The sequence below is a fragment of the Microtus pennsylvanicus genome, chromosome 11, assembly GCF_037038515.1.
Source record: "Microtus pennsylvanicus isolate mMicPen1 chromosome 11, mMicPen1.hap1, whole genome shotgun sequence".
NCBI classification, from domain to species: Eukaryota; Metazoa; Chordata; class Mammalia; order Rodentia; family Cricetidae; genus Microtus; species Microtus pennsylvanicus.
Genome location: NC_134589.1, coordinates 43411570 through 43424399, shown reverse-complemented (window position 1 = coordinate 43424399; position 12830 = coordinate 43411570). Strand labels below are relative to the sequence as shown.

General features: G+C 44.8%; 1 protein-coding gene across 2 annotated transcripts in view; it reads left to right on the top strand.

Annotated features, from left to right (window-relative positions):
• The window catches only part of Phf12 (PHD finger protein 12), a 47233-nt gene that overhangs the window by 31242 nt on the left and 3161 nt on the right, over window positions 1-12830 (top strand). Inside the window, exons 6-11 of one of the 2 annotated variants that reach the window (XR_012912329.1) lie at window positions 2436-2568; window positions 5264-5428; window positions 8114-8272; window positions 8809-9604; window positions 10563-10836; window positions 11409-11552. Coding sequence is in view for 1 of the 2 variants with exons in the window: in XM_075991518.1 (XP_075847633.1) it covers window positions 2436-2568; window positions 5264-5428; window positions 8114-8272; window positions 8809-9604; window positions 10711-10836; window positions 11409-11552 (1523 nt within the window). In the remaining variant the exon portion in view is untranslated. The remainder of the gene's footprint in view (window positions 1-2435; window positions 2569-5263; window positions 5429-8113; window positions 8273-8808; window positions 9605-10562; window positions 10837-11408; window positions 11553-12830) is intronic. The other variant, XM_075991518.1, reaches the window with a different exon arrangement.

The following is a 12830-nucleotide window of genomic DNA, read 5'->3' as shown; positions in this document are numbered from 1 at the left end:
GTAGTGGGTGGTGGTGCGTGCCTTTAATCCTAGCACTTGGGAGGCAGAGGCAGGTGGATCTCTGTAAGTTCAAGGCCAGCCTGGTCTGTAAGAGCTAGTTCCAGAATTACACAGAGAACCCCTTTATCTTGAAAAACCAAAAAAATTAAAAATAAAAAAAGTAAAAATGAGCTTAAAAGAGATGAAACTCAGAGGGACTTGTTGGGAAGTGGGGGTGCGGTATATGTTTAAAATTTATTATGAGGCTGTCACAAGTCTAGAAAATCAAAAGAAGCAGGTGTGGTAGCACACACCTTTGATCCCAGAGACAAAGGCAGACAAATTACTATGAGTTCAAGGCCAGCCTGGTCAACTTAGTGAGCTCCAGGCTATCCTGAGCTATATAATGAAACCCTGTCTTAATAAAGAAAAATCGCCAGGCATTGGTGGTGCAGGCCTTTAGTCCCACCACTTGGGAGACAGAGGCAGGTGGATCTCTGTGAGTTCAAGGCCAGCCTGGTCTACAAGAGCTAGTTCCAGGACAAGCTCCAAAGGAACCCTGTCTCAAAAAAATCAAAAAAAAAAAGAGAAAGAAAGATGACAGGTCACAGTACAGAAGTAGTGTTAAGTTGGTAACAACTTCAGAGGAGTTAGAATTAAACTTAAACTGGAGCATGAGAAGCTGATAAGATGGCTCATTGGGGGGCTGGAGAGAGATGGCTCAGTGGTTAAGAGCGTTGCCTGCTCTTCCGGAGGTCCTGAGTTCAATATCCAGCAACCACATGGTGGCTCACAACCATCTGTAATGAGGTCTGGTGCCCTCTTCTGGCCTGCAGGCATACATGTAGACAGAATATTATATACATAATAAATAAATAAATAAATAAATAAATAAATATTTTTAAAAAAAGATGGCTCATTGGGTTAAGGTGCTTAATGCCAAGCCTGGCATCTAAGATCCATCCTGAGGGCCCTGGATGAACACTGGCACATGGGCTTTCCTTTCAATGCACACAAAATGCTTTTTTTTTTTTTTAACCTAAATGGGGTGTTTAGGTTAGCCAGCAAATTATTAAAGATAAGATAAATTTTAAAGTGGTGGTTGGTATGTTTTGGACTAAACAAATTTCAAAAGGTCCTTGGCTACCTAAGTCACACAGCTACCCTGGGACACTTAGTTTCCTTCAAGAGAGGCTCTCCTCAGTCACAGGAACCAGATGTTTCAATGATTGAAGCTGGATTTGTTGGCTTGAGTTATGTCAGAAAAACTGTTATGGTTGAAGCAGGATAGCAGGAGAAAATGGCTATCACAAAGGATGTTTGGGGACTGAGGATATAGCACAGTTAGTACAGTGTTTACCCGACATGGTTTGATACCCGGCGTTACATAAACCCAAAGTGATGGTGCAAACTGGTATCTTAGCACTTGGGTCTTAGATGCAAGAGGAACAAGAATTGAGAATCATTCTTAGCTAACCAGTGAGTTCAGGCTACATGAGACTGTTTCATAGCCACACCCCTAACAACAAAGTGTTCATAATAAAAGCTATGGAAAACTAGATGGTAGTCAATTAGAAGTATAGAACTTGGCGGTTGTTTTGCTGTGTGCCTTTAATCCCAGCACTTGGGAGGCAGAGGCAAGCAGATCTCTATGTGTTCAAAGCCAACCTGGTCTACAGAATGAGTTCTAGGACAGCCAGTCCTAACAGAAACCCTGTCTCAAAAATCCAAAAATAAACAAGTAAATAGAAAAAGAACAACTTCAGAACTCTGCCAGGAAAAGCTTTGTCTCTAGTATACCTTTGGGGTTGTGAGTATTTGCCTCTCCTTGAAGCGTGCTTCCATAAATATATGCAACATAATTTTCTTGCCTCCATCTCCAATTATCAGTACTGGTTATTGGTCTTTTCACACAGAAGGGAAATCTTTTGTCGTGTAGTTACAACTCCAGAAAGACTGCTAATGATTTTTATTACATTTGCTTTTTGAGGGTAAGATGAACATGTGCCACAATGTATCTGTGAAGATGTCAACTTGAAAGACTTGATTCTCCCATTTAGCAATGGGTTCTATGAATTGAACTCTGGTAGTCAAGCTTGGTAGCAGTCTGCTTGTACCACTGGGCAATTAAACCAGCATCTAAGGGTTGTTTGTTTGTTTGTTTTGAGTGAGAATTTCTTAAAAATAGGAAGATCAGAAAGCAGAGATGAGTACTAAGCATTGGTCATCCTTGCTCTGATAGCCACATTAGCCATCCTCCAAATAAACATTTACATTCACAAGATGCATTTTTTTCTAGAAGATAAAATACTGAAGACCCTGGTTTCCATCTTCCTTACTGAGTGGTTATGTGACAGAACCCTGGAGGGGAGGGAGGTATGGAAGAAGCTGTGAGTTAGTCTTTAATTTTCCCATCATGCCACAGAAATCATCTATCATATCTCATTCCTTTGCAGGAGTTGTCGAGTAGCCCCTCTAATCCAGTGTGACTATTGCCCACTTCTGTTTCACATGGACTGCCTCGAGCCGCCGCTCACTGCCATGCCCCTGGGCAGATGGATGTGTCCGAATCACATCGAGCATGTGGTGGTAAGCATGGCGTGTCTAATTCACTCTGTACAGGCCCGGCTGGGGCAGGCACCGGCCCGAGAAAGCATACTAGAGTCAGCATTGTGCGGGAGTTCACTGGTTTCAGCAGACCTCACTCAGGTCTGCTCTCATGGATCTCACCTGTGCATCTTGGCTTCCCATGGATCTTGTTGAGGCTGTGCAGCTTGATTTGCTTGCTTGTCATTTTTACCCCACAAGAATTAAAGAAATACTGTTATCGCCCTAAAGAGTGAGTTTATTAGAGCCAACCTTAAGAGAATAAATGATTGGCTGTTAGGAATACACGTGGCCCAACCATTAAATGACTTTGTGCCCTGCTCTTGCATTAGTTCTTTGTAACTCCCTTGTGTTGGCACATCCTAGGTTCTCAGTGAGTTGTTGAATGGATGAAAGTGAATGCCGCAGCAACAACAAAATCTTGCCAGTGGTCATGATAGTTTTTCTTTCTTTTTTTTTTTTCCTTTAAAAATTTTTAGTGCTAGAGATGGAACCCCAGGCCTTGTATAGGCTAGGCAAGTGTTCTACCGTTGATTTACAGCCCCAGCACATTTTTTGGTTTGAGGGTGGGTTTTGTTGGTTTTTATTTTTTAATTATTTTGTATTTTATGTGTGTATTTTGCCTGCAAGTATACAAGTGCACCATGTGCATGGCTCGTGCCTTTGTTGACTGGAACAGGATGTTGGCACTCCTAGAGCTGGATTTAGAACTGGTTGTGAGCCATCATGTAGATGCTGGGGACTGAACCTGGATCTTCTATAAGAGCATACCACTGAGCCATTTCCAGCTCCTCTAATTCACTGTGTAGCCAAGAATGGTCTAGAACCTCCCTGAGCCTGCCTTCTGTTTTCCACCTCCCAAGTGCTAGAATTACAAGTCTGAGTCACCACCACACCCAGCTTTATTATTGCTGTGTCTGTGTGCACGTGTGTGCTCTCCAGAGCATTAAATGTGGAGGTCAGAGGATAATGTTGTAAGTTACCAGGCTTGGTGATAAGTACCCTTACCCACTCCGCCATCTCACTAGCCCCATTTTCCGCTTGGGTTCTGGAAATCAAACTCAACTCACCGGGCTTACTTTATGCACTGAGCCATCTTGCTGGCCCTCTGTAGACATTTTACACACAGCTTTCTACCCTAGAGCAGACCTGTTTTCTGCCTCTCCAGGAGGGTCAGTCCTTCTATGTAGTCACCCATAAGGTACTTCCTTACAAAAATAGCCTTTCCAAATTAAACCATAATTACCATGACTGGGCTGGGCAGTGGTGGCACATGCCTTTAATCCCAGCGCTCAGTAGGCAGAGGCAGGTGGATCTCTTAAATTCAAGGACAGCCAGGGCTACACAGAGAAACCCTTTCTTGGGGAAAAATGAATGAATGAATATAAAATCATTTTTTAAAAAAGTACTCTTGTTAAGGATCCATGTTCCATTCCCAGCACCCATATGGTGGCTCACAACCCAGCTTTCCGTAACTCCAGTTCTGGATTATCCAACACTCTCCTCTTGCCTGTGCAGGCAAAAGATTGATACACACGAGGTTAAAAAAATATATATTACTTTTGAGATGGTTTCTCTCAAGTCCAGGCTGGCCTGGATTTGTGGATCAGGCTGGTCTCGAACTCACATAGGTCTGACTATCTCAGCTGCCTCCCACGTGCTGAGAGTAAAGGTATGTACCACCACACCCAGCATGAAGTAATAAGTTTCTTAAGAAATTTTTTTTTTAATGTACACGGATGTTTGCGTGAGTGAATGCCACATGTGTAGGTGACCTCAGAGGGCAGAAGAAGAGGGTATCAGACTGTCTGGAACTGAGTGTACTCTCTGGAAAATAGAAAGTCCTCTTAACCCCTAAGCCGTCTCTTGTCATCCAGATCCTGTCATTTGAACTAGAGTGTAGGGGTCAGATATACTAGAGGTTAGAAGTGGCACAGGTTCTCCATGCCTTCTGTCAACACCTGCACAAGTTCCTCCCCTTCTCTTCCTTTGACCTTTAAGAGCAGACCAGAGGTTTCCCTTCCATAAGGGAAGATGTAATATCTGAACTGAGATGAGTTTGGTAATGCTTGCTGGTACTCTGGAGCAGGAATGGGATTTTGACCCTGCAAGGCCTCTACGTAGGACAGTTTTTCTGTAAGAACAGTTCCTTGATGAGTGGGGAGTCTGCTTCTTTGGCTGTCTTGAGGGCCAAGGCCTGCTAGGATTGAACCTGATGGGTTGTCCTGACCTATAGTCTGGCTGAATTAGGGGCACTTCTGGGCTACTTGACTGTTTTCCTAACTCCCAAAAGCCTTTCCAGGGAGCAGGAGTCTCCTGCCCCATTACAGGCCTCTGACCAGACAGAAGGAACCCATTTACTGTTTTGTTTTGGTTTTTTATTTGTTTGGTTTTGAATTTTTTTTTTCTTTGCTTGTTGGTTGTTTTGGGGAGGGGGGTTCAAGACAGAGTTTCTCTGTCTAACCGTCCTGGCTGTCCTGGAACTCGCTTTGTAGACCAGGCTGCCCTCACACTCCACAGAGATCTGCCTACCTCTGCCTCCTAAGTGCTGGGATTAAAGGTGTGTGCTACCACTGCCCAGCAAGAGTTTCTGTTTTTTAAGCCCAGAGAATAGGGCCAGCTGAAAGGGGCAGTACCCTTAGAAATTCACCACAGTGGTATTTCTGCTTGTCCCTAGCTGAACCAGAAGAATCTGACACTGAGCAATCGGTGCCAGGTGTTTGATCGTTTCCAGGACACCATTTCACAGCATGTTGTCAAAGTGGATTTCCTGAACCGAATCCATAAGAAGCACCCCCCTAACCGCCGTGTGCTCCAGTCTGTCAGAAGAAGAAGCTTGAAGGTGAGTCACGGCCCAGTCAGAACAAGCAAGACGTTGGGCACTGGTTTCTCTCATGGCACAGGATCAGTGGGAGACTGAAGCCCCACAGATACATCTTTGGTATCTCAGCAAATAATAAATGCATAGTGATATCTTGAGGATGGTAGTCATGATTACAAAGGCAAGATTCCAGGTATGGTTTTGAAATCCATTTATAGCTCTCCAAACGATGAGCAGCCTTCAGCCCATCTCACCAAGCCCAGTTGTACTCCACTGTCACGTGTAACATCTGTCTTAGAGTTTCTGTTGCTGTGATAAAGTGCCATGACTGTAGTTAACTTTACAGGTGGGGGGACATTTATTTCAGCTTAACACTCTCAGGTCGCACTTCATGCTGAGGGAGATCAGAGCAGGAAATTGAAAGCAAAAGATATGCACAGGCCATGGAGAAAGGCTGCTTACTACCTGGTTTATTTTGCATACTTCTTACAGCCCCCATGCCTACCACCCCAGGATTTGTCTGCCTCTGCCTCCCAAGTGCTGGGGTTAAAGGCGTGCACCATCACCACCTGGCATTCATGTTCCTTTTTCACCAATGATTCTGACATATAAGTTACCATAAAACAAGCCAGCCTAATACTTAACTGTGTCTGTCACTATTAAATGGTCCCCTTCTGAGAAATTCTGATGAGATGAAGTTGTGATTAATTTGGCAAACAGCCATGCAGGAGATAAAGAGAGATATCCAACTGAAAATTTAAGAAAAATGTGTTTGAGAGAAAGTTCTTCTACCTCTGGATCTATTTTTAGACTAATACATCAACTAAGACAACTACAGTTTTGGTACCTAGTATTTCTATGTACTTGATGCTTGCTAAGCTATATATATCCAAAGAGCCTGAGAGAATTTCCTTCATTGAAAAATTCTTGCTGTTTTCAAAGTATTCAATCTCCTAATTCAGTTGATCTGAAGGTTTAACATGCTATATATCCATTAGCAGTTCTCAAATATGGCCACTTGGTGGCAGCCATGTTTTAACCTCAATCACATTATTCCCATCCCATTTAGTGGGTGTCATTTCAGAACTAGCAAGGATACTTAACTGTTGAAAATTGTACAGCAAACTCTTAACTGGGTAACTAACAACTTATCCTTCAGTTGGATGGTTTTCTCAAATTAAAGTGTTTGTCATTACAGGACTAGGATATGAGGTGGTAGGCCTCATACCTCTAGTTAAATAGATCTAAAAGTAATCCAAATTCATTTACCATGTAGATTCAGAAGTCTGCCCAGATTCTACAGTGAACAAATTAGAAGGCCTTGAATAAATCTTTTCATTGACTTTCCTCTAAATATTTTTCTTATTGTTGAGGAGGAAATCAGAGTTATAAACTGCCTGAAGAATAGTTTCTTCTTCAGGTGGTGGTGGCACACACCTTTAATCCCAGGCAGAGGCAGGCGGATCTGTGGGTTCAAGGCCAACCTGGTCTACAGCCTGAGTTCCTCCAGGACAGGCTCCAAAGCTACTGAGAAACCCTGTCTCGAAAAACCAAAATTTAAAAAGAAGAAGAAGAAGAAGAATAGTTTGTTCTTGGAGAGTTTGAATAGGAAATGAAGACTGCAGCACCCTAGGACAGTGGTCCTATGATAATAGGAGTGCAGAGGAAACCTGTCACCTGATACCTTGTTAGATCTTCTGCAGGGGCAGCTGCATTCTGTCCTCTGTTGCTTCAGAAAACGCATAGCACTAGGTGGTGGTTCTCAGCTCCATGCTCCTTGCCTCTGTGCTCATCTTTACCGACCATTCTCACACGTAACTTTTTGTTTGTGGATTGCATGGTCTGGGTTGGGCTCCAACTCACAGAGATCTGCCTGTCTCTGCTTCTTGGGTTTTGGGATTAAAAGATGTGTGCCACCACACCTAGCTTATTTTTTCTTTTTAATAGCATCTCAGATGTCCCTCTACTCTAGGATGCATTTCCTTGTATTATAACATTTCTATATTTGCCCCACTAGACTATGAGTTCCTTGAGGGCAAGGCTTAAATTTTATATTTATCTCTGGACCTCTAGGATTTTGGAACAGTGCCAGACTCGCGAGGCATTCAATAATGTTGACTGAATGTATGAATGACTTTTTGTGTGACTCTTCATTCTTATATAATGTAAATCAGAGTGCGTCATTTTTCTTTGCGCAACAAAAAATCTTCACTTGTATCATGAGTCATGAATGAATGGATGATGCAAACTAACATTGATTAAATGCTCATTAGTCAGATGTCATGCTTAATTTTTCTCCCATGAATATAACCTCATTTAACTTCATTACTATCATTCGTGCCTATTGGCACTAGATACTACAAACCTACAACTTGGACAACCCTGAAGCCCAATACAGTCTTGCATGTTTGAGACAAAACAGAAGATAGTATGTGGTAGCTTTAGAGCTCTGCAAGACCTTGGACCTTAAAGAAGAACAATGAAAGCCCTGCCTATTGTTGCTATTTCTGCCCTTTTTTAGGACAAGATATCTGTGCGAGAGTCAAAGGGCAACCCAAAACAGTTGCAGCACACTGGGCTTCGTTGTCCACAGTAGATCACAGTAGATGGTCCCTTGGGTACCAGCACTACAGATGAAATAGTATCTAGTTAGGGCAGAATTCAGCTTGGGCATATTGGCACTATCTTTCCTCCTATCTTAAACAGGTTCCTGATGCTATAAAATCTCAGTACCAGTTCCCACCCCCTCTTATTGCACCTGCGGCCATTCGGGATGGGGAGCTGATCTGCAATGGGATCCCTGAGGAATCACAGACGCACCTTTTGAACTCTGAGCACTTAGCCACCCAGGCAGAGCAGCAAGAGGTGAGTGAAAGCAGAATTGAGATTCCCAAGTTCAGTTTCTCTTCTGTGTCACCAGATGTCTGTCATTCCTGCCTCTACCCTATCTCCACCTCACCCCTAAAAGTTGAGTGGCCATGGAGAATCCCAGGCTCAGATGCCAAAGGCAAGAGAACTTCAGTCAAACAGGCTGCTTCCCTCATTAGTTCCCCGTTGCTTCAAGCTGGGCAGTTCTGTACTAAAGGAGTAAATGAGCAGATCCACAGAGAGGTTGGGTGATCCTGCCAGACACACAGCACATACTGGGGTATTTGCTGAATGTTGATCACAAGTGAGCCTTCAGGGCAGAGCCAGAACGGGAATCTCAAGTTCCACCGACTGAGGTAGTACTGCCAAGTGCATAAATAAGTCTTTCTTGGGAATGAAAGTGGGATCCCTTTTTGGTCATTCTTGTTGGAACCTTGGTAACAGTGCTTGTCAACTCTGCTGTAGCTCTGGACACTGTCAGGATAGACAACACCTCCCAGGCCTCTCACTCCTCTCCTCTCCTTCCATTGCAGTGGCTCTGTAGTGTTGTTGCGCTCCAGTGCAGCATATTGAAACATTTATCTGCTAAGCAGATGCCTTCGCATTGGGACTCTGAACAGACAGAGAAGGCTGATATTAAGCCTGTTATTGTGACTGACAGCTCAATCACCACCTCCCTGCAAACCGCTGACAAGGCACCTCTACCTTCCCACTACCCTTTGTCCTGCCCCTCAGCAGTTAGCACCCAGAATTCTCTGGGCTGCTCTCCACCCCACCAAGCCCCGGCCCTAGAGGACATCGGCTGCAGTTCTTGTGTGGAAAAGTCCAAGAAAACCCCTTGTGGGACTGCCAATGGGCCAGTGAACACAGAGGTAAAAGCCAATGGCCCACACCTCTACAGCAGCCCCACTGATTCCACGGATCCCCGGCGACTTCCTGGCGCCAACACCCCCTTACCAGGCCTCACACACCGGCAAGGCTGGCCCCGGCCCCTCACACCACCATCGGCTGGGGGGCTTCAGAACCACACCGTCGGCATCATTGTGAAGACAGAAAATGCCACCGGCCCCAGCTCTTGTCCCCAGAGGAGTTTGGTACCTGTACCAAGCCTGCCCCCTTCCATCCCCAGCTCTTGTGCCAGCATCGAGAACACCAGCACTTTGCATAGAAAGACTGTCCAATCACAGATAGGACCTTCGTTGACAGATTCGAGGTCTCTGGGCTCACCCCCAAATGCCACCCGGGTGCTCACTCCCCCACAAGCTGCAGGAGACAGTATCTTGGCCACAGGGGCCAACCAACGATTCTGCTCACCAGCGCCATCATCAGGTGAGTATTTCTCAGCCCCAGATGATCAGGAACAATCTGTTCTTTCTAGCACATAGACTTAAGAGTCCAAAACATAGCATCCCTTTGAATACTTGAGGACTTCAATCTCTGTATCAGTGATCATTCTTCCCTTTGTTTCTATGGCAGGAAAAAGGCTGTGTTGGCTTGTCCCAACTATAAGATGGGGCTATACTCAAAAATTTAAGTCACTTCCTTGGGGTAGCCTGCCAGATTAATGGCAATACTGGAACTACAGCTTGGGTCACCTGCCCCTTCACCTCTGGACCTAGTCTTCTGTCTGTCTGGTCCATCACTTCAGAAGGCACATGCTATCGGAACCACTTGGGTCAGTCTGAGGTTCAGGGTATGCAAGACTAAATCCATACCTGATGCAAATTTTGAGCCAACTCATTTGAGAAACATTTATGTTCAAGAAGCAGGGACAGAAAGCAGCCCAGCTTCAGGTCTGGCCCAGAAGCTTGCCCTCAACTATATGCCTAAAGAAAATCCCTTAGGTCTGTACTTAGTCCAGCACAGACTTGTTCTCCCAGCTGTTCCTGCCAGTTTCTGGACCTCAAGGTTGCTGATCCCAGCATCTGAACCAGGTTTCACATGCTATTGTCACCTGTGTGGTCCCCCCACATGATCTGAAGTCATCCTCGTAGTCAGTCAGGAGATTTCTTCACGTGTGAGCCCCTGGCCCTATCTCCTACTCTGTAATGCCAGTGTGAGTAAATTTTGCAAGCTGTCAGTTGTAGTTGAGCAGTCAGGAATTGCAGGGACAGGTGCCATGTTAAGAGTAGAGGTAGCAAGGTTGGGTGGTCGTGACCCAGAGAATAAAGCAAGCTCACTGCTTGCCCCAGAATAGTGACCCTGCAGCAGTTGTCAGTGCTCTGGAAACTCCTGCGGCCCGGGTGTGTTACTGTTCCATCTACCCTTCCTCACCACACGTTTTTAGCTCTAGGAGTTCCAGAGCCTATGGGTTGAGAATCAAGAAGGGAACATCACCTTGGGTCCGAAATCCAGAACTGTCTCAGCAATGGGGGATTGGACCGGTGGGTTTCCCTCAGGCGACGTAAGTAACAGTCTTCCTGCTCCGTCCCCAGATGGCAAGGTCAGCCCCGGCACGTTATCCATAGGAAGCGCTTTAACCGTACCCTCTTTCCCAGCCAACTCTACTGCCATGGTGGACCTCACCAACTCACTTCGAGCATTTATGGATGTCAATGGAGGTGAGTATAGTGTTCAGCTCCTTTTGAAGAGGGATAAGGAGATGGGGATGCACGGTATCCATTTGGGTAGAAGAGTGGGAAAGAAGGTTCCATCTCTTGTCTGCCTTCTGGATTTATGCAAAATATAATCAAAGATGAAGAAAAGGAGAACAAGCCAAGCTGAACCAGTGGGAAAGAACAGAATCACATTAGGCAGGTCGCTCGCTGTTAGCAGAGCAGAACCCAGAGCTTGTTTTCATCTGTGGAAAACCCCAAAGTCAAAGAGAAAAAGAGATGAATTTCTCTGCACAGAGAGTGTGTAGACCTTGCCTCACAGGCAACTGGGAGTTTTTGGTTCTGCCCTTTATTTACTTAAAATTAGCCTACCTTTCTACAAGAAACCACCGCACTAACCCCCCCCCCCCCCACACACACACACACTGTAAATAGCATGCAAGATGCCCACTTTCAGATCTTTGTTCCACTTTGGGCTTTATATTGTTTGAACAAAAGTTTGCTGGTTTGCCCTATAACCTTTATCTACTTCCATATTCCATTTCTCAGCTTTTTTGATCTTTCTCTTTGGTTGATAGAAATCGAGATAAATATGTTGGATGAGAAGCTGATCAAGTTTCTGGCCTTGCAGAGAATACATCAGCTTTTCCCCTCCCGGGTCCAAGCTTCACCGGGCAGTGTTGGGACACATCCGCTGACTTCCGGAGGGCACCACACAGAAGGTGCGCGTGCACATACCTGCCACCACACCATCAGATCTCCTGTCTGATGTGTGTGTATGACCACCTTGCTCCATGGAGAATCTCCGCTTTCAGTAGCTCAAACTCTTTGTACCTACGATGGGTTTAATAAAGTACCGTGACTTTTTTTCTCAGCATGAACAAGATGATTAACAACTTTCTGATCAGACTTGGGGAGTTTGCCATAACCTTCTTTCACACGGGTCCACTTTGATTCACAGCAAAGCAGCTACCAGTACTTTGGGGCATATGTTGTATGCTTTCTGTTCAGTTACTTTTTATACTGTAATTAGAAGAAGGGTTTCCCAAGGATCAGGGTGAGAAATAGAAAAACAGTAGGTAAGCTTCCTGGAAATTCATCTCAAATGTTCATTCTGCTTTGAGCTACTTTAATTCTATCTCAGCTCTTAGCCCTTAAGAGAGAGCCTTGATGCTTCAAGAACTTAAAGTACCATGCCAGTACTATCAGAATCCCAAGAGCTTATTACAAATACATATTCTAGAGACAGTGGGATAGCTCAGTTGGCAGAGAGACCTGAATTTGCTCCCTAGAACCCACATATAAAAAGCCAGGTATGAAGGTGCATGCTTATAATCTCAGAGCTGAGCAAGTGCAGACGGACGATCCCTGGGACTCACTAGCTGTCCACTCTAGTCTGCTTCTCAAATTCTAGGCCAGCGAGGGATCCTGTGGCCTAAAGGAAAAAAGAAAGGAGTATGAGCGGCAGCACCAAAGGCTGTTTATTCATATGTGTGATCACGTGTGTGTGCATAGGCATCACAAAGTGCAAATTTGCAAGTTCTAGATCCTCCTACTCCAACTAAATCCAAAATCAGTTTTGTGGGTGGGTGTATTACTGGTGATTGTGGTTCTAGCGATCAGATCCATTGACTTTTACTGAACAAGTACTGTACAACTAAATTATATCTTTGAACAGAATTCATGGGCAGTTGATGTGCTCATTAAAGCTTGAGAAACACTGGCCTATGCCTTATGTTTTTCCATGTTCTCTTTGTCATCGGTTGGAATGTCCCTGTTAGTTCCTTATCGGGACCCCAGGAACTTAAAGTCCTGACCGGTTCAAAGAAGATCCTTCCTAACCTGTGTTAGAGATGTGGGTGAGGCGAGCCCTTCCCCGAAGCAGCTCTAGGTCAGGTGTGAGTTTGCGCACGAGTTACACAGTAGATTTTTTCCAGGCCATCAGCAAAAGATCCAGATTTTGTTGGTTTATGTTTGGGTCACAGGTTCTGAGTTTCTGA